The 25303-nt window shown below is 41.9% G+C and overlaps 2 protein-coding genes across 5 annotated transcripts in view; one reads left to right on the top strand and one right to left on the bottom strand.

Moving 5' to 3' along the window:
* The first annotated feature begins 2812 nt into the window (after positions 1-2812).
* twist2 (twist-related protein 2) lies at positions 2813-6258 on the top strand. Of its 2 annotated transcripts, none has more exons than XM_034694183.1 (2): positions 2813-3534; positions 5780-6258. In XM_034694183.1, exon 1 carries the CDS (start codon positions 3004-3006, stop codon positions 3499-3501), a length of 498 nt encoding a protein of 165 aa, XP_034550074.1. In that variant the 5' UTR covers positions 2813-3003; the 3' UTR covers positions 3502-3534; positions 5780-6258. The 2 variants fall into 2 exon arrangements, 1 of the variants encoding a protein (XP_034550074.1); XR_004632738.1 differs by lacking the exon at positions 2813-3534 and adding an exon at positions 5252-5678.
* Positions 6259-19145: 12887 nt separating this feature from the next.
* hdac4 (histone deacetylase 4) overlaps positions 19146-25303 on the bottom strand; it is a 181607-nt gene continuing 175449 nt past the window's right edge. For all 3 annotated transcript variants that reach the window (XM_034693919.1, XM_034693917.1, XM_034693920.1), the window contains 3 exons: positions 24415-24499; positions 24137-24278; positions 19146-22622 (listed from right to left, as the gene is read on the bottom strand). In XM_034693919.1, coding sequence (XP_034549810.1) covers positions 22583-22622; positions 24137-24278; positions 24415-24499 — 267 coding nt within the window. In that variant the 3' untranslated portion in view covers positions 19146-22582. The remainder of the gene's footprint in view (positions 22623-24136; positions 24279-24414; positions 24500-25303) is intronic.

Genomic DNA, 25303 nt, shown 5'->3' with positions numbered 1-25303 from the left:
GTTATGACCTGAGCTCATCTTTGATCTGAGAGGCAGGTCATCCCCCTCTTCCCCCCCTGTCTCTCAGTCTTCCCATTTTGCTGTCCTTACCTCTCCTTTATTCTCTCTCTGGGGGTTCTTCTATTAGCCACACAGACCAAAAAAATCATCTTTCCTTCAGTGGGGGTTTGGTCTGATTTACATGAGAAAATGAAGAGTCGGTAACTTGTTCTTTTAATGTGATAGCACGTATTTCCTAACTAAGCAAATATTACAGGCCTTGTTGAGGGACTTTATGGTCAATTTATTGAGAAAAAAAAAGTATACCCAATCATTGAAATTCTACCTCAGTTGATAAGCCTTAAATTTCACCAGTTTTACACTCCTAACATAAATACTGAATGTAGATTAAACAAATGTAATTAGGCTGTGGCCTCATTATTACTTTAAAATTATACGTTCAATAATTAAATTTAAGTTCCCTGTTGAATCTATAAATTATTTTAACACTATTTTGCTGCAGAATCTGATCCGTGCTGTTTATGTAATCTTTTTAGCACCATGGTAAGCCTATGTCCTCGTCACACTGCATGATCTCTTTTTGCTTGCTTATCATTGCCGAGAGCATACACAGTGGAGGGGAAAGTGCAGGCCATGCCTCCTCTGTTCCTCTTTTTCTTCTTGTGAATTGTGTATATGTGCAGCCTGTAGCTCTCAGACGCTGTGCAGGATCAGACTCCCACTCTGCAAGTCAGAACCTTCTCCCCTGGGCACAGAGGCCTCCTGCAGCTGAGCAGGGGAGCACGAGGTCAGAGGGAATAATCAGGGAAAGTGTGCGTGAGTTTGTGTGTGTGTGTGTGTGTTAGTGTGTGTGTGTGTGTGTGTGTGTGTGTGTGTGTGTGTGTGTGTGTGTGTGTGTGTGTGTGTGTGTGTGTGTGTGTGTGTGTGTGTGTGCTCCTGCTTGTGTATGTTTTGCATTTTATGCAATGCACACACGCATATTTGAGAGTTACTTTCATATTTGCACGTGTGAAACATTACCTGCTTTATATTAAAGAGGGCATATGAATGAGAGCAGTAAAATGCAACCACATTAGACCTGCGCTGAGACATGCCAGGGTCTGAATGAAGAGCTCTGGCACTGAGTGAAAGTAGTGTGACAGTCACTATTACTAAAGGAACTCAAAACACAAAGCAGAGCTGGGTTTCCTGTGGGCCAGGGGGGCTTTCAAGGGAAAACCAGGATATGTCCCAGTACCAAGCTGGGGCTCATGGCCTTACACAATGTTGTGCAACATTCAGGAGGTACATGGTTCTGCTCCATTTACAGTGACCAGTCTCCCCAGACATAGGATGTAGCATAACATGGGCACATGCACCAGAGATACTGCAGTGGGATTATTTTCCCAGAGAACTAAAGTGCAGGCTGCAGTGTAAATGTTCTGAATTGCTTCCTAATAAGAGGCAATTATTCAGTACAATTTGATTAATGAGAGGCTCACATTAAGAGTTGAAACTTTGTTTCCTCAATAATCTAATTTCAATATTATGTTTTGAGGGTAATGTAGCTAAGGCTCCTTCTAAAAAAGGCAGAAGTCATGTCATGACCCAGTGTAGTATTTTCAAATTAATGTAATTTAATTCAATTAAGACACAAGTATTCAGATCTTTAAAAATTGTGACGTATATTTGATCAATTTTCATTCAAATAATTTTTGTTTTCTTAAAAATAAAAACACAAAAAAGATAGGTGAAATGAGGTTTCGCGTTTGTGTGAGCAAAACACTGTTGCAAAAGAATCACAGCAGTATAGAAGCACGGAATCTCCAGAGGTCAGTCAGCTGGTTTGGACAAACTGTGCATTCTGGCAGAGGATAAATTCAGCTCTATAATGTGAGCCACCTGTGCGCCTCTCTCTGTGCAGGAAAACATGACATGACAGATGAAGAGGTGGACCGCTGACAAAACGCATGGAGGAACCGTCTGCTGGAGGTATCCGCAGAAACCGGAGAGCTTCTCGGTTAGTTTAAGCCTCCTTCCTGTTTGACTTCCACATTATAGGAGCTGTGAGAGTGTACACACTTGATTCGATTAAAGATCAAGCGGATAGGTTTTCTAAAGGCCGATGAATGTGTGCGTAAATCGGCCTCCACAGAACAAAAACTCGACACTGAAAGGGAAAACAGTATTTACTGTTTATGGTTGGTTTGAAGAAATCTAAAATGCCCTGCTGAGAACGACTGGTATACAGTATTTCAAGAATAGAGGAAAATCTTTAACAATATTATGGGTTATTATTCCATTCAGTACTTTATTTAGCCTAACAGCTTAGGCTGATGTTTTACTTTATTGCAACTGCACGACTTTCAAATGAGATTGTTTTATAGAGGTTGGGGTTATATACAATTAAAAAATCGGCCTGAACAAGTGTATAAAATGTGTCAAAATGAGTTCAAAATCAGAAGCCAATTTGAAGATGCATCTTTCTTTTAGATTGATTTAAAAGAAGAAATGTGTAAGGGGAAATATTTGTGATCTTTTATCATTAATTCATAGTTTGATTAATTGAGCTTCTGCATTGAATTTATTTTAAAAAATAAATAAAAACAGGTCGTTATGTGATCGAGAGTAAATGGAAAAATAGAATAAATCCCCTTTGCTTCTGACAGTAAATAAAAGTGCCTTGCTTCAGTCATATGAAACCATGACTGGTCCCTCCTGCTTATTAACGGACCAGGACGCGCGCTAGCTCCCCCTCCGCCCTCCAAACCCCTCCCCTTTCACTCTCAAAACTATTTAGCATCTGAAACCGGGATAAAGTTTCCAAAAAAATTTAAGGACAAAACTTCCTGCACGAGGAGACGCGTGCCAACCTCCAGTTTGACAGCAGTTTGAAGCGCAGAGAGCAACACATCTTGAAATTATTGTCCCCATCTTTTCGGATTTCTACACATTTTTGTAACCACGGCTTCAAAGGTGGACAACGTTTTCTCCGCTCTATCCCTGCATTTCTTCAAGAAAGAAATGGAAGAGGGCTCCAGTTCCCCGCACTCCCCTGTGGATAGTCTGGTGACCAGCGAGGAGGAGCTGGACAGGCAGCAGAAGCGCTTCGCGAGGAAGAGGAGACACAGTAAAAAGTCCTGCGAGGACAGCAGCGGCGGCAGCAGCCCGGGGCCGGGTAAACAGGGGAAGAAACCGAGTCCGAGCAGCACCCAGTCTTACGAGGAGCTGCAGAACCAGCGCGTTCTGGCTAACGTCCGGGAGAGGCAACGGACTCAGTCTCTGAATGAGGCCTTTTCGTCTTTGCGCAAAATTATCCCCACCCTGCCATCGGACAAACTGAGCAAGATACAGACGCTGAAACTCGCCTCAAGATACATTGACTTTCTCTGTCAGGTGCTGCAGAGCGACGAGATGGACAACAAGATGTCCAGCTGCAGCTACGTTGCGCACGAAAGGCTCAGTTACGCATTCTCAGTGTGGAGGATGGAGGGTGCCTGGTCTATGTCAGCATCTCACTAGCACCCAGAGAGCTTCACTTACTATGCCAAAGCGGTGGGTACCAAAGCTGAATCAAAAAATCCTGCACCGATATTTGCAGCCTTAGGAGTGACATCATTTCTAAGAAAAAATATTTGTTTATTGCTACAGGGACAAAATGCATAAACAAGTGGCTCCTGGTAAAAATTGAATGAAAAATCAACCTGTTTAGAAGAGTGAGATATCAAATGATTATCGTTCCCTGCAGGAGTTTTCTTTAAAATTTTAGCAGTAATGTGATGGTGTTTTGGCCACGTGTCTTGGATCTGAAGGATGAAACTCATAGCCTTCTGTCACATTTTGTCACACACAGCAACACATGCACACACAATATACATGTAAGCAGTTTCACTCTTCACCTGGGGAACTCATTAAAGACACATTCGTGCTGATCAGCTGTGCATCAAATTTGAATCTACCCAAAGGCACACCTGGGCTGTGCTCGCTTCTTGTGTGTGTGACAGATTTCACACCGAGGCCTCAGCATCTCTTCAACGCCTGTCTGTGCGTCCGCCTCTGGATGCAGCTGTGCGCGAGGTCTCGCTGATCTTTAGTTTAATTGCAAATTCGTGCAAAGGTAGTGAATCATTCAGTCAAATCCAAAGGCCCAAGTTCAGCTCAGGATGTGGAAAAAGAAACATTGTCTTTATTTTAAGAGAAAGGGATCAGGCGCAGGGAAGTAGGCGGATTAGCACAATAATAGTGTTGGAACCTTTTCACACGCAAGGCCTTTTATATGCCTCGTTAACCAAAAACGACAAGTCTGTTCTATTTTTTGAACAGAAACACGTTAAAGCAAGCACTTGTGACTCCAACAGTTCGTTTTTATTCGTCCCCTTTTAACGACATTTCATAATGAGTGGGGTAAGGAAAAAAACAACACCAAAACGCAGCTGTAATGCCACCACGGGTAATTTATATCCACAATAGAGAGCTTTCCTGTACGAAGACCGCAGGAATGGGCAGCTCGGCTGGACATGAAAAAGTACAAGCCAGCCCATGACAATAAAAACAAGGGCCCGTATTAACAAGCGGGCAGGGTTTGGTCACGTTATTTAGCAGATTTTCAGCTCATGGTTTGAGAGGAGAGAGGAGGAGGAGAGGGGAGACTTTGTCAGGGATGTATTTAAAGTGAGGACCATTTAGGCAGCTGACAGCTGAGAGGAAACTTTTCCTGGAGTTGATGTTTGATTTTTCTCTGGGGTGACTTTCGAGAACTAAACTCAACATTTGGCAATAGAGATGTAAAGGTTTGACTGGAACCTGAATTATGACTGCATGTCCGGGTGATCATTTTATATTCTCAGGAAATATCACACGTTACATTTTGAAGGCAGTTTGATCAGCTTTGGTGCTTTTGATACAATCTCTTATGATTCTTGACATTCTCAGCAAAACAATTTTTTTTTAACATTAGGAGATGTTATTGATAAAAACGTTCGGGGTAAGGGAACAAAGAGGGTCAATTTTTTAAAGGACCCTAAGTGGTTTGTTTAGTGTTCGTTGGTCTGACATTTAGTTAGCAGACCGCCCATCCAAGAGGCCTTGATGTGTAAAACAAACCCAGGGCAGTAGGGGAGAGGAATAAGCTTCATTACAGTGATTTGTATAAACAAAGTTGTTTTTTTTTCTCTCAAGACAATCCAGAGTCTAACTAACACGACGGAGCCGCGTCTCAAACCGCGTTACAGAGGAATAAACATTTGTTATTATTCTTATGGGTAAAGAAAATATTAAATAACACACCCGTGGGGGATATTATTCATACCAACGAAAGGCCTGTAGCATATTCTTTATAGATCTTGACCTAAGTGACTCCATATTTCAGTAATGACTCTGGGTTTAATGCTGCACAGAGGAATTACTTTTTATTGTTTCAGGACTCTCCTCTAATCCACAGCCAAATGAAAACGCGTGAATTTACTCAGGTGCTGCAAAATGAAAACCCGAGAAACGGCGTTTTTTTTTATAGCGTGTTCACTGCAGCTGCAGAACCACGTTCACATTATACACAATGCTCGTGCATTTTCTGTCGCCATATGGTTTCACTCTGCTCAGTGGCTAATAATTGATTCATTAATGACTTCCCACATGCTAAGCGAGCCAGTGAATGTTTCAAAAACTTCACATGTGCCGTCACGAGAGAAGCCAGGATTAATGTGCGTCATGCGTAAAGTTATAGCCTATAGTTCCTTATTTCCCTGCTAATGCTACTTTTTCTATAATGATGTTTATGTTTGTTTCTGCTCCTCTATTACAGACTGTTTACTTCTACAAATTATGAAGACCAAAGGGATTATTGAAGAACCCATCGACCTCAAAGGCATGGCGGAGAGACGTAATGTGACCCACAACTACAAACTCTGAGGATGTGTGTGTGTGTGGATGCAGATTCATCACACTGCTTCTGACTGTCCGGAGTTGTTTGTGGCAGAGAAGAGGAAAAACTCACAGAGCTGTAATGTATAAAGACGAATAGCTCGGCCGAAGCCAACATTAAATAGAAGGAGATATATTTTGTTTTCAAAAGACTTTAAACCAAAGTATAAATTTATATATAAATGAATGCATATTGTACATACATGTGTAAGTGCGCCTGTAGCCTGTAAAGGGACCAATGCAATTTACAGACGTTTGCTGCATGGATCTATTTCACCGGCTTTCTTTTGCAAGTCTCCAAACTCCGTCCAATGTACATTTTTGTTTTTGCTTTATTTATTAAAACACATATTTTTGAAAGAAATGTTGTGGATTTTTTAATTTGATTTCAGTCCCAGACTATCAAAGTATGCAGTTCAACAGACTTATTTCCTGTGGAATCAGTCTAAATCATGCAACTTTTCGGTGCATTCCAGTTTAACAAGTTGTTAATGACAGAGCAAGTTTTAATGCCAGATTAAAACTATGTGGTTTGCTTGCTCAGGTTCCACTGGTACCCTAAAAGAAACATGCCAACAGATTTTTTTTCAACTTCTGGGTGTGAGAAGTGACCCCTTTCATTCCCCTTCTCTTGTTATTGAAAGACTTTTAAAAAAACGACCATAAAAAATACAGCTTCATTAACAGAGCAGGAAATTCGAGCCAGTTTGAAGCTCGGTATATAAAATGTTGTCCACTTAAATAACGAGTAATCATTTCAAATGGCGATGCCTTCAGGCTCTTTAACGAGCAGGGAGCCCCAACAACCCCAGATAAGCACTGTATCCCTCCGCCGGCAGCTTTTTAAAAACTAGACCACTAAAGAAATGCCTTTGAAGCTCCCCCTCTCACTCTTAAACATTGAAATTGTTTACATCTCGTTTTCCCAGACGTGGTTAGATGCAATCTAAACGCTGAAAGGAGCTCATTGTTAACGCAGGGCTACTGACTCCCTCTGTGCAGGTCTGCTGTTTCACTCTGTAGCTTTATCATTTCACCACCAGCAAAACAAACACCATGCTTCCACTTTCTCAGCAGAAAATGTTAGGGCCATTTTTGTATGGATGGTGGCCAGCAAATGTCACACTATGAAGGCTTTCAGACTGATCCCAGGAGGAACACCAGAACACTGCATTACAAAATAAAAGCACAGAGGATATAATGAAAGTCAGATACATGATTATGCTACAATCTTGTGATTGTTTTCCACAGACAAAGCAGCACTATTGTGGAAGTTAGACAGTTCTTTCAGTGTTTGTAGTCTTGCCTATTTTTGTCATGATCAGTGGCGTTTGAGGGGAAACACCTGCAAGTACAGGGGCTCTATCCTCCTCCTTGTGCCGATAACCAACATTATCCACCTTTTAGGCCTCACACACACTGAATGTTGCTGTAATAGATTTATGTTACTGTCACGGCTTTCTAATGCAGAAGGCCTTTGATGTTCTGTTGATATGTTCTTGTAATCTGAAGGCATGTCTTACTCTTTAAATTGAACTTTGTGTGTTCACCTGTGTGACTGTGCATGAAACTAAAAGGGGAAATACATTTTTTTAAGTGCACTTTTTAAAAATTGAATGATTTATCTGCCACAGAGAAGTGTGTGACACCATGATCTCTGTGACTAATTTAATGAAGCTGCTTTTGGAATGACAGCCCTCCCTGCATGAGGCCCAACGGGACAACTCAGGACATTGCAATGACTTTACACATACTAGATACTCTAACGTAATGTGACCATGCAAAAAATGAGCAGAGATATAATTTTGTTAATCAGTACTATAAAGTTTTTAATAATAACACTTCAACAATGAAAAAGTTTTGACTTTTGTCATGGTGGTCTCAGATGCTGCTGGACAGAACTTCCTCCCCACGCTGGCTTATCCGTAGGAGCCTGTTTGATACCTGCTCATTATCTCGGGCCCTCACAGCTGAGCAGAGCACAATCACCCGGGGGCCACTGCTCCAGCGGTGCGAGAGATCCAGATGTTTCCCGTAAAATCAGACGGAAAAAGCTACAAAACTTTAATTTGCAGTAAAAAGGGAATAAAGTAAAGGTTTACACTCTGTGAGCCTCAAACGGTATTCTGTGTTTGTCTGGTTCAGTAAAAAAAAAAATTCTGAAGGTTAGCTTGTACCACTGTGGAGGCTGATGTCGGCATGACTGAACTCTTCTTCTCTGTGTGTGTGTGTGTGTGTGTGTGTGCATATGTGTGTGTGTTTGTTTTGGCAAAGCTGAAAGTCAGCTGCATCTCTTGCCATCAGGACAATAGAAAACAATCACTCAGGCTTTAAGTTCCTAAGTTTTTCATAATTACAATAAATGATCTGCTCTTCATATGGTAAAAAAAAAAAAACAGGTAAAAAAATTGGAGCTGTGAATTTGGAATTTGGAGCTTGTGACATTGGATGAAAATAATCCCGCATTTTATTTAAAAAACCTAACAATTAATTTGTTTCACTTGATGGTTTAGTCAATCCTTATAATTTATATTTAACAATATGGCCACAATTATTTGAACACATTTTCAAATCATTAGAGTCTTATTATTCTACATGTTGGAATGTGCTAAACACACTTTTATTTATTAAAACAAAGTGAAAATAACACTTCACTCTGAAATACCACACAGTGTTAAGTGGATACTCTGCAGCTCATTGAGACAAACCATCTCAAAGTTTGTTTGTGATATATTGCAGCTAAACTACAATGGAGTGATCCTAATGCATGACAAACCTCACACACAATGCAGGCAGAGTGGGGCGCTTTGTGTAGGTCAGAGGAACCTGGCAGAGCTTCAACAGTCCAAGCTGAAAAGGACTTAACAGAGGTTCTGGCCTTTTTCTTTAGCTCCTCTCTGCCTTTCCTTCATTCCATCTTTTAATCAGAGTCCCTAAGACTTTGATCCTGCACAGAAGGCCCACATCACATTATCATCAGGCCTCAGGGCTGCATGGTGCTTTTTTACTCCCAGGACTCCAACCCTCTGGAGAGGATGATCACATACATGTAGAGAAAGAGCAATATTAGTTCAAAGTAAACAAAGTGGCTGGATGATTGAAGTCAATCCATGCGAGTCACTAACATGCCCCGTCAGTCTGATATCCTTTTGATGACTTTTTGACTCTATTGGCAAGAACAACCAATGCAACCTCAAAGAGGCTTTACATAATATGCAAACAACATGATGTTGAACGCTGACAGGCTCTCAGACTGAGGGAAAGTAGAGCTCATCGTCCTCACACCTGCAGAACAGCTTGACCCCTCTCTGCTCCGGGTGTTGGAGCCACTGGCTCTGTGCAAAGGGAAACTCCCCATGTGAGGACATGCAGTGAGAGTAACTGAGAGACTGGGAGGGCTTCTACACCTTTCTGCCCACTGTAAAAAAAACTCCCCTACAACATATTTCCTCATTCCACAATCTTGAATGATCATAGTGTCCCTGACTTATTAAAACCCTGAATGCTACTGTTGGAGTAAAAATCTGCCCCCTCATATCACGGCTCATCGGGGGTTTCTGGTGAAGCTGGGGGAGTGAAACTGGACAGGAAAATAGCTGTAAAAGCAGTCATGCTAGATGAAGGGGTGTGTCACACTGTCTTGTTTCCTTGCAAAGTAACACTGATAACACATTCAGAGGAACAATTTAGTTTTATTTGTGACATATATGTTGCTGCTTTCATTTGATCAGAGTCAAAGATATCATGTTTTTCTGTCTCTGTTTGAGATCACTGTAGAGAATTCATCGAGGACTATCACTCTGACTCCTGGCATGCAGAGAGATCGAGGCAGTACAATTGTTCATCTCTGTGCACATGCTTCCACACAAATCCTCAGCTGAAACATTGATGTGAAATACGTGTTTCATGACAGACTGTGAAAACATGAAGGGATTTCCTTATGATTCAATTGATATTGGGAGTGGTGTGTTCAAAAATGCATCGCCTAAGCTCCTGTGAGGAGTTTTTTGCTAGGTATGAAACAGACTGAGATGAATAGTAATGGCATACAAAGGCAAAGGGGTCACAGAGTATTTTCATGCCTAAAATACTGCTGTGGAGTAGATGTCAAGGTGATGAGCAGTATGCTGCAGAGCAAAGATTATTGATGAGTGATACTTTTAACAATTAAAGAAAGACACTAAGAAATACTACTCTGTCCACAGGGCAGGGACGTGTCAAGAGGGGTGGCCAGGGATGGCATGGGCCCCTCTTGAAATATGATTAACCACTCCAAAACCCTAAACTGGGATTGACTATTTGCCCCAACAGAGATGGCATGTGTGCCAAAATCAACTGTTTGGCCAGTGTTGCAGCAGACTACTTATATTTATAATAATAATAATAATGATAATAGTTTTTTGTGCATAGCACCTTTTGTACAACAATGCTTACAAATTGTGTTCCATAATGAACAATACAACCAAAGTTAAAACATACACAGAGAAAAATACCAGCCATGTGATACTTTAATGTTAATAGCTAAAGTTTGCTGCTGCCTGTCTTTGACAGGACGATTTCAAAAATAGATTCTTCTCTTTAAATTAAAGCTAGGGTTGGTAGTCATGGAAAACTAGCATGAATTTGAATGTAGCATGTCCTCAAGACTCCGTCTAGCCCCTCCCCCCTCCCCTCGGAGCTCCTCCAAAACGATGCCCCCGCTCACATGCACGAGCGCCGCTGATTCACGACCATATGATGGTGACTGATTCAAAACCGGTCCTTGGTTTGTGTTTTGCACTACATCAACTCATGTCTCACTCAGCAGTAAGAAAACACCAAAACATTCTCATAGTGAAAGTTAAAAACACAAACAAACAGGAAATGTACGCTCTGCAGGAGGCGGGCAGAACGGCAGGACAGGATTTGATTGGTTTCATCATTTGGCTCCTGATGGCAGGGATTGGTTGGTGTTTTCCCAGGTTTACTCCGGCTGTAGATAGCAGCTTTTTTTACCTCTTTTTTAAGAACACATTATGTATTGATTACCATCAGGACAGAAAGATCATTTTAACCAGTATAACAAAAAGTGGATCTAAATCTGATTACCAACCCCAGCTTTAAGGTTAAATAAATACAGTTAAGAAGATATGATAAGTGGAGACAGGTCGGGTAAATTAATTCATTTGTGTATTTGTATGCACATGCTTCATGCCACCCAGTGTCAGTGTCTAAGTTGGGCAACCCCATTCCAAAAGGTCTGGACATGCCAAACAGGGGACACAAACAAACAACAATATCCTGACAATCAGTCAGTGAAAGGCTCACCTACATAGACCTGCGGTGTGAACACAGATTTAAAACTTACTGGTTTTGAAGAATAAGCGAAGGATGTTTCTGTGCTGCAGAATACTTTGTTTTTGAGTAACTTGGCCCTTTCCCCTGATTCCTAGAGCAAATCTCCCCACCTGGCATTGTCTCATGTCCATCTGGTCTCATCTTACACACGCAGACACACACACATATACACACACGTGCACAAAGTGTGGATCAACCGCTCTGGACAACATTATAACATTATATGAACTGCCTTATTCTCTGGTCCCTTCATGTGTTCCTTTCCTGCATAAATCAGCTGTCCCCCGGTGGATGTGTCTGTCCCCGGTGGATGTGTCTGTCCCCGGTGGATGTGTCTGTCCCCGGTGGATGTGTCTGTCCCCCGGTGGATGTGTCTGTCCCCTGGTGGATGTGTCTGTCCCCTGGTGGATGTGTCTGTCCCCTGGTGGATGTGTCTGTCCCCCTGTGGATGTGTCTGTCCCCCGGTGGATGTGTCTGTCCCCGCAGGTGTTATTTGGGGAGTTAGATAGGACGTGTACAGGAAAGATGTTAGCACTGATTATTACAGCCACAAAGTTGGAAAAGATCTATCTTTAGCTCGAGTGATGCAAGCCAAAAAATAATTACAGCTTTCGCAACCCGTTCAGTTGAAGGACACGCTGGTAGTTGTCAGAAGAAAGAGGGGAACTTTTTTAAGAGATCACTGTTAAACATATGTACACACAAACAGAAATCAGTTACAGTAATTACTGCTCATTTCATCTCTCAGATGTATGTTACATCGATCACTACCAGAGACTACAGTGGGACAGCTCGGTAAAGAAGAAAACACTCATTTTAAATCTCTTTACAGAATCTCAGGGAGAACACAGCTTTATTATAAAAATAAAAAATGACCTCACCATGGCCCTGAGCCAATCATCATGCAGGAATGTGTGGACGCACATACACCTCCCTAGACATGCTCCGGGTATTTCTGCGTCGTTATTTACATCCCAGAGTCGGTAACGACCCAAGGTTCGTCCTCATCCTGAGCTGTGAAATTTGATTCGTCTGCAGTCAGTGGGGGAGACGGGGGGGCTTCTCGTCTGTTTGTGGGGTGACATGCCAGCTTTCCCTTTCATTAGCAGCAGTGATGACCACCAGGGTCAGCAGGGGTCAGGGGTCACGCCAGTTCAGGGGTCAAACTGTTCTTGCAAACCCTTGTTTTCACTCTTGCATTTGTAAGATGTGAAAAAAGACCTTGTAGGGACGCAGAGGTATCTGTCTTCCTAAAGCAGCATCACACAGAATGACAGCTTCTCTGATACTACTTCACTGAGGAAAGAATCAGATCACCCTTTAAGTAATTTAACAAATAAAAAAGAAAACAGACAATTTATGAGTTCTTCACTTTTCTGTCTCTCCAGGGCATTCTGCTATCATTTCATTGTAGGTGCATGTCAGCCTGGTTCTAGCCTATCATAAATAAGGGTAGGCTGGTGAAAGAATGTAGGCTGGCAAAACCGGTGGTAGAAACATTTTTAATATTCTTTTATTGACTTTTAAAGCACAACATGGACTTGCCCCTCTCTATATCTCTGAGCTTTTATCCCCCTACAAACCTGGTCTCAGTCTGAGATCCTCTGGCAGTGTTCAGTTAGCTGTTCCAAGGACCCGACTGAAAACCAAGTCTTTTTCAGTCAGGGCTCCTACACTGTGGAACAGCCTGCCAGAGGAGACCAGACTTGCAGAATCAGTCCTCTGTTTTATGTCATTACAGTCAAGACACATTTTTACAGGAAAGCTTTTATTGTGTGATTTATTTAATTTTAGCTCTGATTTTAAGGGTCTGGTTTATAAGCTTGTATGATTTTAAGTTTTATTCCATTTTATTTTTTTATCGCTTCATTTGGCTTTGCACTTCTTGTTTTATTGCCCACTGTGAAGCACTCTGTTACCTGTGTTGAAAAGTGCTATATAAATAAACTATTATTATTATTGTTATTGTTATTATTATTATTATTATTATTATTATTATTATTATTATTATTATTATTGTTATTATTATTATTATTATTATTATAAAGCATTACTTTTGAATCCCCTGGTTGTACTTCCGGGCTGGTGCTCGGAGCTGGTTCACCTTACGAACTAACTCGGCACCAGTTTGTTTCTCCACCTGTACAAGCCCATGGAAGAGCCACGTCACTTCTACGTGACTGCTTTTCCCAGCAGCACTAGCGCAAACTTTCCCTCACAACGATGGCGAACAATCGATGGAGGATGGCGGCAGCTTGTCTCCTTGGCCGTCCACTGCTTTGCCTTGGAATCCATTAGTCTCTTTTATTTTTCGCTGCAGGACAAAGGAGGAAACACGTTTGGTTTGTGTTTCTGATCGCGGCAACCCCGCCCCCCGCCCCTCGCCCCTCGCCCCTGACGTAAATGGTTCGCGCTTCTAGACCAGCAAAGAGTTTGAATCGGTTTTCCCGGCCAGGAGTCGGTTCACTCGTAGTCGAAACACGAAAAAACGGTTCTCAATTGAGCGCCGGCTCTGAACGGCCCTGAAACTGCCTCGGTAGAAAAGGGGTAACAGTGGCTTTACATTTTAGATACAATTACAACCTTTATATGTGCACATGTATCTATGAAGTATATACATTTATGGAAAGCTCTTCCAGTGGAAGATATTCTGAAAACTTTGGGTCTTGTTGGTTTTGGGAGACCATTAACTATCCAGGGTGGTAACGTTACTCTGGAGTTTCTCTGTACAAGTGACACACATGTTTTCTTTACCAGCATGGCTGAGCTTTTATTCAGTGCCAGGGTCTCTTTTATCGTTGTCCTATCCTTTGCTTAAGATTCAGCTTTTCATTAAAGATGTATGATCTGAAGCAAGGTTTTATTTTAGTTTATGTTTAAGTTAGAGGATAAAGAAGGAGATTGGTTGGCTGCATGTGTATGGGACTGTTATGGACACTCAAGCTGACAGTGACCCAGTGTTAGTCTAATGTTTGCAGCAGCTCCTTGAGGCGTTGCGTGCCTTCAACCTTTTGATGTCCGAGCACGCTGGACACCAGACTAAACACATACAGTAGCAAGACAAGCAAACGCTGCACAGCTTTTCAAATACACAGTGTAAGTCAAAGATCACAAATGGACTGGGAGAGCATCACATGGAAAGAACAGCAAACGGGCTCTCATGCATTTCCATTGTTTCCAAAGTCAGGCTTGGGATTTAAAAAATGAAGAGAAACTAAAGATTTAATTCAGAATTTTGTTTGAAAAGTTGTCACCTTGAGAAATGTTTTCATTCTTGTGTAGAGTATAAGACAAGAAGTGTCCTAATCCAAAAAGATAAGAAGACTTGTCAGGGCCACCTCTACGGTCCCCCAACTAAGTGTTTGTTGCAGATCTGTCACAAACCTTGTTTTTATGCCCGGGAGATGATGATCCAGAACGGATTCTAATGACTCATCTGTAATTAGTCCTTGTTTGTCATCTTAGCAGCTGGCCAAAGCCTCATCGCCATTTCGAGTCAGTCAAACCTGCAATTAAAAGCGCAGTGATGAGCACAGCTGGGAGGATGAGGCCTCTTTTTACGTATAGCGGTGGCGGGTAATGACAGAGCAAACTGACAACGGCCATCGCTGCGAGAGGATGAGCACAGCAAGAGCGCTACCGCACACCAGAATGTCACTGCAGGGAAAGGAGAGGGAAGATATATAAGGGGGTTTTCCTGGATTTCCATCCATACTGACATTTTAGGCCTTTGTTGTGGCGAAGAAGCTGCCATCTTGTTAGCTGGCCCTCAAGAAGGGGGGAAAGTTCAAGAAGCAGGGCTACACCTCTCCTCTGACCCGACCTCACTCAGGGGTCACAGAGTTGTGTATCGCTACACACAGCAGAAATGACGAACGCATTGACGCCTGTGGTGAGCTAAAGGTGAGACGGGGAGTCTGCGTGTCACGAGCGTGGTCGTAAGAGAATCTCCAGCCACCGAGGAACCATAAGAGGTCACATTCCCAGCTCGAGCCTCAGCCCTTTCTTCTTCAGGGAGCCTTCAGAGCTCTTTTCAGCAGCAGTGTGACTGTAAATATTGTTCCCAAAGTCTCACTTTAACTTAATGCTCCCAGAAAGCAGAGATGTGCTTCTTTTTGTTTACCTTTGCCACTGCATGGTGTCCTAAACCTCCATGATTTACAGAGATTGTGACGAGTCTACAAAGCCTGAGGCCACGTCAGTATTTACACTGTTACTCTCTAAATTGAGAGTTTGACGGGAAAGCAGAGGAATGTGTGTTTATTTTAGGGGAGGTAAGGCAGGACTGGCTTTGTTTGCCTTTGGACTGTTGTCTTAGCGTTAGTTCCACCACCAACAAGGATTCACTGCTGTTTATTTGGACACTGGCTCACACCTTTGACCTCCCCAAATGGGTGGCTAGTCCTAGTCACAGCTACTGTGGGGCCTGTACTGTTGTCTCAGCAGTGCTGCCTCCCTCTGGACTTAAAGGAGAACTTTTCCAAGTTAATACATTGCCTGATGACAGCTCTTAGGGAGAACCATGCATACAGGAAGACAGTTTTATCAGATGAAAGTCTACATATTAATCATTTTGCCAAGCCATCTCTTCTGTGGGGCGAAGACTCAAAATACAGATTTAGAATGAAGTGAGCTTATTGAACTCATAGTCTGCCTCTCACTTCTGCTAGAAGTTATTGTCTACCATGGCAAAAAAACACTACAGCACTGTCAATGGATGAAATACACATGACAAACCTACAGAGTGTGAACAGAGCTTTAGTCTGTAGTGACAGCACACTGCTGTTTTTGGATAGTTAATGGACAGCGTTGCTCTGCCTTTTCCCATTGTACGGTTTTGAAGCCAAAATATCCTGTTCCAGAACGCTGCCATCTTGTAAATTTTCTGCAGCCTGAGTCTGCGCAGTAGGGAATTTGTGTGTTTCCACGGTAACAAGCTCTATCCTACAGCATACTGTCCCGAGGTCCTACAGAGTTTCTCTCTACAGCAGCTGTCAATCAAAGTAAACCCTGATGTAAAACCCTGTTTTTTAAACTCTAATAACTAACGGAAAAGAAAAAAGAGGCCTTGAACACAAAACAGTCAAATAATAAGTACATATCACCACAGCATACGGATGTGAGAAACATTCGTACCACATGTATTTATTTTTTAAAGTTTGACTGCAGCTCCATTCAAATGAATGGGGGAGACAGAGTTTTTGACCTATACTGCAAATCCAGTCTATGGTGGAGACTGGATTTAAAGCTCTTACTATTAGTATCCTCCAACTGTCATTTTAACCACATTATTATCCTAAGTGTTTAATTTATGGGATGTCTGGAAGCAGAGAAACAAGCTGAGTCAAAGTGGCAGCTAAGCAGGCATCCCTGAAGTATCCCCTCCCGTGTGAGCCCTTTTTCTTGGCCAACTCTCCAGAAGCCTTCTCCACTGTTGCCATCCTACACAGTTGTCAACATTGAGTTAACTATTGTGTCTGTTTAAAATGATAAATTAGGAAATATGGCCATGTTTTGGAAAGGGAACCACAAGAAAATCCCCAACAACATGGTGCATGCATGTAAACTGGTCTGTGTGGAGAGCAAAAGCAGGCCGAACACTCACCCCTGTAATGACCCAGCTCCCATTGGCAGTAATAACAATTCATTTATCTCTATAAACATATATCTTCCTGCAAGTGTAGCTTACAAACTGTTCTGGATCAAAAATGTAAACTTAATAAATATATCTGCAAGACACTGTTACAGAAGCCAATCAGATGTAAGATTTCCTGACTACCTGGAATGCATCGATCCGTCCTCCAATCAACAACCAAACATTTTAAACGTTTCTTTCCTCTTGAGGACAGACCTTCCAAAGGTTGCATTTTCATCATGATGTTATTTTGGCAAATTTAAGACCTGTACACTGTGTAAATCACAAGAAAATAGGTTTCCTTTATGTTGCAGAGGTACACAATACGCAGAAAGGAAGTCTGAGTTAGAAGTTGATTTTGTAAGTGCTAGTTTCCATTGGAATTATTTAAACATCAGCATCTGATCCAAGAGGCATAGATCCCTTGTTTTCAGAAGATAACATACAATAATACTTTTAGTCTATTTAAAAACTCCTCACAGGAACTTTAAGGGAAGTATTGTGAAGTCTCCAGCCGCCATGTGGTTGTCCTGAATTTCAATGTGTAAAATGATGCAGCTAAAAAACCAGTGCTGAGGTTCAACTGAAAAAATGAGTATGGTTTCCCTGATGATTCAAGTCATCGACATTCGGTGGGAGCCATAGTGAGGACACACACACACACACACACACACACACACACACACACACACACACACACACACACACACTCCAGTGTCTCAACATTCATGTCCAACAGTAAGTCTTGTTTTCTGCAATCAAAACCAGCCACTCACACTTCCACCATAATAACCAGGCACTGCAGTTTTTCCAAAACAATACTTTATATTGTAGATGTCAAAGACAACATGTTAGAGCAAAGGTTCCCCAGAAAAATTTACTATTTCTGTAACAACGGTGGAACAAGTCACAAACATAACCAATAAAAAAAGAATATGCATTTTATACATATATGTAAACCTAGAACTGTTGTTCTTGAACCACAGTGGTCATCGCAATAACTGGCTTGTTTAGTGGAATGGACAGCTGTAGTAAAGACCAGGCGTCTGGATGGAGCCCTTGATAAGTCCAGATGTGACAAAGAACAAAAATGTCGTCCAAACAGTCCATCGAGGTCACATCTCGCCTGGTGTCAAGAAAAAGTCAGCCCATTCTTTTGTCGCAGTTTACAAAGCATCCCCCTAAAACAACTTGCTTTCTACATAAATACATCAAATCTATTGTCTGTGTTACAAGTGCTAGATATGTTTTCCCCATTCTTGTAAAAAAGTCAACTACCAGGTTTGATGATTCCTTATCCTACAGCTAGAAGAACAACATGAAAGCCTCCAAACTTCTCAGCAGAGGCAAAAAAGCAGTTAAAGAGAGAAGACAGTTAGGATACAGTGAAAGTACTAATGTCCTTCAGTGCTCGATCCCTTGTGCTGTTTTGTGGTATGGGACAGACAGACAGACAGATAGACAGACGGACGGACAGACAGGTAGGTAGGCAGTGCATGCAGACACACGGATCATGCAGAGGGGAAAGAGGAATGGAGTGGAGTCGGACCAGGCCACCTAAATAAACAGACAGTTCTCAGACCTGGCTAGAAGGAACTCGGAGAGCTCAAACAAAAAGATATGCCCTCTGTTAATAAATGGAAATTATAACTTAATGGAATGTTTTTTGTGACTGGACATTGTGTTAAGACTAACAGTGAGGACAGACAGCCGGAGAAGCCAGACGGTGCTATTGTTGGCTGCTTTTGAGAAGTTGAAACTCCATGACTGGCACCGCTGTGTAAAGGTTCTGGGAATGTTCTGGGCTTGGTTACCAAAAAGCATCTCATCAAGTGTGTTTACATGCACAGAAATGTCAGCGTATGCATGTAAAGGTAATGTTCAGGATAGCCTGACTGTATTCATGTTCATATTCCAAGCGCAAATACCTCTGCATGCCTGGAAACTAATCTTTTGAAAAGTACAGGACATACAGGACAACGTTCTGGCTTTGTAGGCGTGTCATATATGATGGGAATGTACAGAAAATTAAACTGGCTGAACCAAACGACATAAGACTCAAATTGAGATGCCAAACAGCGCTCTTTCACACATGCTTAGAACTTAGTTTTGTCTTAGGTGCTCTGTGTAAAACCCACTTTATGGATTAACAGTCACTGCAAATGCTGATCATTCACCCATCCTCTGTTCTTCCTGTAACTTCCTGGCAGACTGCAAAAGCCATGAAAAAGCCTGGAGGTGATTTTGGGACATGCAGCAACACTACCAGTGGAGATCAGATACATTCAGTCTCTTTGAAATTCTGATTTAATTTTCAGCAATAACAATAATTGCAAACATTCCCATAAGACACAGAAGTTTTTCATAGTGCAAGAATAGAGTTCTGATTTTGTTGGAGTTGCTGCAGGGATCAAACACCTGAGCTCTGCTGGGTAAAGGTCCGTCTCACTGAGAACAGGCCACCCTGAAACAAGGAGGCAGCTCTTGGTGGATGAGTGATATTAAGAATAAGAGCTAGATTTATTTGGGGGAAGGTTGATTTTAATTAAAATTAAGCCCACTAAGCCAGATAAGGATATAAGTGATGATATTGTGAAATCTTTCCAGAGCCAATAAGAGTGATTTAATGTAAGACCATGTTCCTACCCCTCCCGACTTCTGTTGCTTTAAGAGGATGAACTTGTAAACCCTGTAGAGAGGAAGAAATGGGTCTTTGGTTGATTTTGTGATATGTATTAAAAAGACTTTGAGTTTTAGTCGTATATTTCTGACTATAGTCGACATTTGAAAGGGGTCTGCCAATTTTTTTCAAACAAAAAAAATAACATGATATTTTAGAAAAAAGGTTGGAATGTAAAAATACACACGAGGACGATGGCACAGGTACTGTAACAGTGTCATGATACAGACAGAATGAATAAAGCCAGGAGCTAGTCAGCAAAGGAGAAGAAGACAGCCATTCAAATGCCTCTCAACATGTAACAAACTGTAACAAAGGACAGCGCACGGTGCCTTCAATGACACCCCAACAAGTGAAGACTGAATGTAAGACCCATGAAAAGTATCATTCAATACCAACTTCAAAAACAAGATCATAATATTTCATTATGTATAGATATATATAATATACTCATTTCTTTTTATATATAAATCTACTATGAACATACAGTAAATACACAATTGTCCATCAATATACAAAGTAAAAACATTTGCATCCCAACCCTCCCACAGCAACCCTAAACCCAGAAACCAAGTCATGTAATGTCCATAAAACAGAGTCTGATCCCTCACCTGGGGTGAAGTGTGTCAGCTTTACAATGTAACAGAGCGAAGGAGAGGGGCAAGTGAACAAACCAACAGGAGAACACATTTAAATGTACAAGAAGAAGTCACTGGAGTCCACTGAAAGGGCGACAGGTTTAGAAAAAGGCGCAGACCAGAGGAAAAAGGATCAACAGAACAAAAGGAGAGTAGTCATTGACAGTTCTGTGTGGCAGGAATACTCAAGAGATCGTTGTCATATGTACAGTAAACAGCAGTAAACATCACTGCACCCAGCATCCTGTTCATTGTAGTTGATTGTGTGTGAAGACGGCAGTTCCCCAGAGGCCAAACACAAGTTGGAAGGATGGTTAAAGATTGGAAATTGACTTTGGACGTTAAAGTTTGACTTTTACATTTGTAAAAGAGAAAAAAGAAACTTGTGAGTACAGTGTTTTTCCTGCAACAATGGACGGTCAAGTTCAATTAGAACCAGTGTCGTGAGCTGTATCAGGCATAGCAAACCAATCTTTACCTCCATCATCTAAAGTTTTTAGAAGGCTTGCAGATTTCTGTGCTGAATCTGAGCTTCATGTGCGATTTAATGTTGCAACCATCCATAGTCCACCAGCTGCAGCAGAGGTCAAGACAAAAGGATGATTAAGAAAGAACAGTAACCGTAAAAATATGTGTATACACTTGAATATTTATAAAGGGCGGCATGAACTGCACTGTAAGAGAGCAGATGTACACACACCTGCCTCACAGCACCTGACATTTGGGCAGCAGATGTGCTTAACAAGAGGCCAAAGATGTTCAACCAGCTGTGGGAGTCTGTGCGGCCCTGGAACACCCCTTTGGAAAATCCCAGGTGGTATGGTCATTGTTACCATGGAGACACAGTTGTCCTAAAGAGAGGGCGGGTTCAACAAATTGGCCCATGTGTGACTAATTTCTGTCTGTGTGTCATTACCCTGCAAAACATGAGACTGAGTCTGATGCTAACATTCAGTGGACTGAAATGTCATCATACTTTGGCCTCTTTGCTGTTTAATTACGACATATGGTGAACATAGGAGTCTGGTTTAGAAGTCTTGTGGTTCTAGTACAGTGTGTGCTACTTGAGTCTGCTCTTCAGGAAAGCTAATGCCCATCTGATCGGGTCTGTGGCCAAGACGGGTCATCGGGATGCAATGTCCCGCAGCTTCAGTCAGCTGTTGTCTTCAGGCTGAACTATTGGGAGGTGTGCTTGCTTTGTTGGTATTCCCTACAGTACTTTATTTGGTATCCTGTAGTTAACAGTCTGAATTGATTTGTTGTGGCGTCAAGGTCTGGGCGGAGTTCACTTTCACTCTCCAGAACAAATGAAATGTGTTCCAAAAATCATTAATATGCAAACATGTGGTTTCATCATGCGTGTTCGACACTATGTTGTTAGAGAAGTTTGTAGTCAAGAATATTTTCTTAGCTCTGTTGTTTTCACAAAGTCCAATCGTTCAGTGGTGCTTTCAAGATATGATTAACAAGGTTTGCAAGATCTATATGAAAGTCTTTTGCACAAAATTCCAATGAACCAACTCCAACTTATGTCTGGGAACTACCCTCTAAACTCCGATCAAAAAGGAAGGAGAAAAGGAGAAATGAAGAAAGAGGGAGAGACAGAAGGCTTCTTGCAGAAAGTTATAGGTAAACATGACAAGGTCCTCCAGTGTATGTGCCAACAACATGCAGGCATTGGATGTCTTGCCAGGGTAAAAAATGTTTGAGAGGTTGGGGAGAAGAGGCCTCGTTCCCAAACCTGTTTTTTAAGGCAAAGCTCTTTCAGGAGAGTTCATCAGAATCCGCCAGGTTTGGAAAAAAAAGGCACGAACACAGTCTTTCACTGTCGATCATTGTGGGATCAGAACACCTGCTGACTTTTCCTCTCAGTAACCTTGAAGAAAACTTGTGGAAATTCAACCTCTCTGTTCCGTTCATCAGGATGTCTTAAAAGAGCAGGGGAAAGTCATCTGTAGTGCAGAGTCACAATCACGTCAGCTCTGGTGGTTTTAGATGAAAATGAACGCGCAGACAGAACAGACTAATAAGAAATAAAGGGGACTACAGATAGTCTGTGTACAGTTCTGACTGGCATTGCAAAACTACTCATTGTCTAGTGTTTAAAAAGCACTGGCACTCAAGGTTGTCATTGTTGGTTGGATGGTTGAGTCAGTCTTCTTCTACACGAGGTGTTGAAGAAACACATGTGTGCTGATCAGTCTGTGCACTGCTGATCAGTGCATGTGTCTCTCGTCTGCAGTGTTCCTTTAAATGTTCTGTTGGATCTCACACATGAAGGTGTCAGTGTGACATGGCAGGGGTGAGACTTCTGCAGGAGTGTGACACTGACTGGATGAGGACACTGTCGAAGATGAAGACTGATGTGGGTGGTCGGAGGAGAGAGATGACTTTTTACATAGTAGCGTCCTCTTCCATCGGTTCCTCTTCAGCCCTGGATAAGAGATAACACTGTTATTAATGTCATGATAGTGTTTCATTACAGAGCCATGGATGTAGCCTTTAGGTACTGAGTTTAGATCCCAAATTCCAAAATGAAAACCTCCTAATCTCCAGAATAATCCAGAATACAGAGAAAGTTTGTGGTATTGTCTGCAGAGTTTCTGATTTATATTCTTGTTTTCTAATTTTCTTACTATTTTGGATGTTTTATGGGCGTCAGTTATTGTGCAGTGTGAAGCTCCCTGTCAACAGAGTCTATAGATCAGGACCGAAGAAAATCATAGAGACTAGGTGACGTTGCTGTCATTCTCCACTGCTCTCTGTCTGCAAGAGACAGGAACATATGCATGTTTAACCCTCCTGTTATGTTCGTTTCTCAGGAACAGCATAATGTTCCTGGGTCAATTTGACCCGGGGCATAGCCTATTTAATTATCAAAAAGTGTCAGAACCCAAAAAAATCCCAATACATTTTTTTAAAATCTCATTATTAACTCCACTACTAGCCTTTTAAATAAATATTCAGTGCAATAGTGTTCTTTAATCCTCACAGATCATGGTTTAATGAGGACATCTCACTCGTTTTTTATGAAAATTCATGTTAAAATCAGAATCACAATCAGAAATACTTTGTTTATTCCGGGGGGAAATTCATTAAAATATAAGGGTGTGTGTGTGCGTGTGTGTGGGATTGGGGTGAAATATGTCACACAGTTGCAAAGAAACAATTAGTATTTGACACTTCTGATCCCTTTTAGCCTCCACCTTGACTGCCGGGTCAAATTGACCCACAAACAGTATCTATATCTATAAACATGCAAGGGGGGTTGCAAATTTGAAAAATTGAATTAGAAGATTTTGTGCCGTGTTGAGGCGTCATGAGAGCTGCAGGCATGACGGAGAGCAGCGCACAGCCGAGCAGAGACACACAGCATGCAAGATGAAGTGTGCAAACTGTTACTGGGTACAAAATTTGGCACCTTTCTGCATGTTGGTGCAGAGCTGCTCGTGTTTTTGCTACTTTATTAGAAACGATCAGAAAATATATGAGTTTTATTTCTGCTAATTGCTAGACTAATTCATCATAGTTTTAACTCATTAAGAAAAAACAACTATATACCAGTATTAAGAGTATAAGACAAAGCGGATAACTGGGAGAGACAGTGGGGAATGACTTGTGGTAAAGAGCTACAGGTTGGACCCAAACCTGGGCCGCCCGCTTCAAAGACTTAATTTTACCACTATGCCAAACTGGTGCCCAAAACCAGTGCAACTTCTACTGTGAAAACAGCATACCCTCAAAAGCCTGACAGGGTCCGACCACTTCTATATGACTCTTTAGTCACTGTGAGATTGTCTGACATACAGGTTTCAGTAGAGTGTTAACATCTCTGACTCATGGCATGATGTCATTAAAAGGGTAATTAAAAAAAGCTGACCCCCTCTGTTAAATGTACATCAGCATTCACCTTTTATTTAAAAACCACACAACAACAGAACCCCGTACCTCTTTCCAATGTGCTTGTTGGCGACAGACAGTGAGGCCATAGCGGAGACAGTCTCAGCTTCGTCTGCGTCATGCCGGAGGGCTTCACTCAACGAACAACCAAGAGTGGAGGCAGAGCGTTGCAGCGAGCGCCAGTATTTACCTACAAAAGAGCAGAGTGGGTCAGAGTCTGATTAGAACAGCTTCTGTGCAGTTTGAGCCATCATTGCAGAGAGATTTAGAGATTTATCACATGGAAGGTTTTGCATGCCGTGCTTGAGTGTATATTAGCAGTTCACCTTGAACTTCAATAACTTTCTCCATGGAGCGAACAGCGTTGGTATTCGGTCTCTGCTGCAGCACCTCGTCAGGAATGGGGTCCAACTGGAACAAAGAGAAAATAACATCACAACATTTTTCTTGCATAGCTAAAGAAAAAGTCCTGCACAATTTCCAGTAGCTACACCTTTGTTATTATTCAAGACGCTGTAGCTGCTGCTGGAGTGCACTAAGGTCATTGGCGGAAACACTATGCTTACTGGGAACATCAGCTAAGTGCATTAAGTGTCCCATGGCATTTTTAATATCATGGGTGAGGCTGGATTTGTATTTCTATGAATGTGACTGACAGGTGTTCAAGAGCACTGCTTCAAAACATGGCAGAGAGATCACTTGAACTAATGCGGTTCCCTCCTGGTTTAAAGGATCACTTTTGAGTGTGGACCACAGCCCAGTGTTGGATCCCTCCAAGAGGTGGGGAACAAACTCAAGCTGCTGACACAATAGAAAATAAAGCTGCAGATGCAAACCTCCTCCCACTCACCACGAGCTCTGCTACTCTTTGACACAATCTACAATGTGTGCTTTGTCCTGGGACACATAGAAGTGTACACAGATGAACATAAAAACTGCTTTCTGACACAAACACTCATACACACACACTCTAAAAAAATCAACACACACACACACACCTTCCTCTGGGGAGCTCAGCTAAGCCTATGAAACTGTCCAAGCCACAGCTTAGAGGAAACAGGGCTATTCCCTGACGAGCCTTCCCAACCCGGAATGATTCAATTTCCCTCTTGGCCGGCTGCATATAGGACACTTTCTCATCCCATTTTGTCAAACAGACTCCTTCAGCTCTACATTCCTACACAGAAGAAATGCATCCTTTCTACAAGATCAAAA

This window comes from Notolabrus celidotus, chromosome 10 (assembly GCF_009762535.1).
Source record: "Notolabrus celidotus isolate fNotCel1 chromosome 10, fNotCel1.pri, whole genome shotgun sequence".
Classification (NCBI taxonomy): Eukaryota; Metazoa; Chordata; class Actinopteri; order Labriformes; family Labridae; genus Notolabrus; species Notolabrus celidotus.
The sequence above is the reverse complement of the archived record's forward strand: the minus strand, read 5'-3'. Positions and strand labels throughout refer to the sequence as shown.

What these genes read in the sequence shown, in the direction of transcription:
- twist2 (XM_034694183.1), top strand. Translation starts at nt 3,004, where the DNA reads ATGGAAGAGGGCTCCAGTTCCCCGCACTCCCCTGTGGATAGTCTGGTG.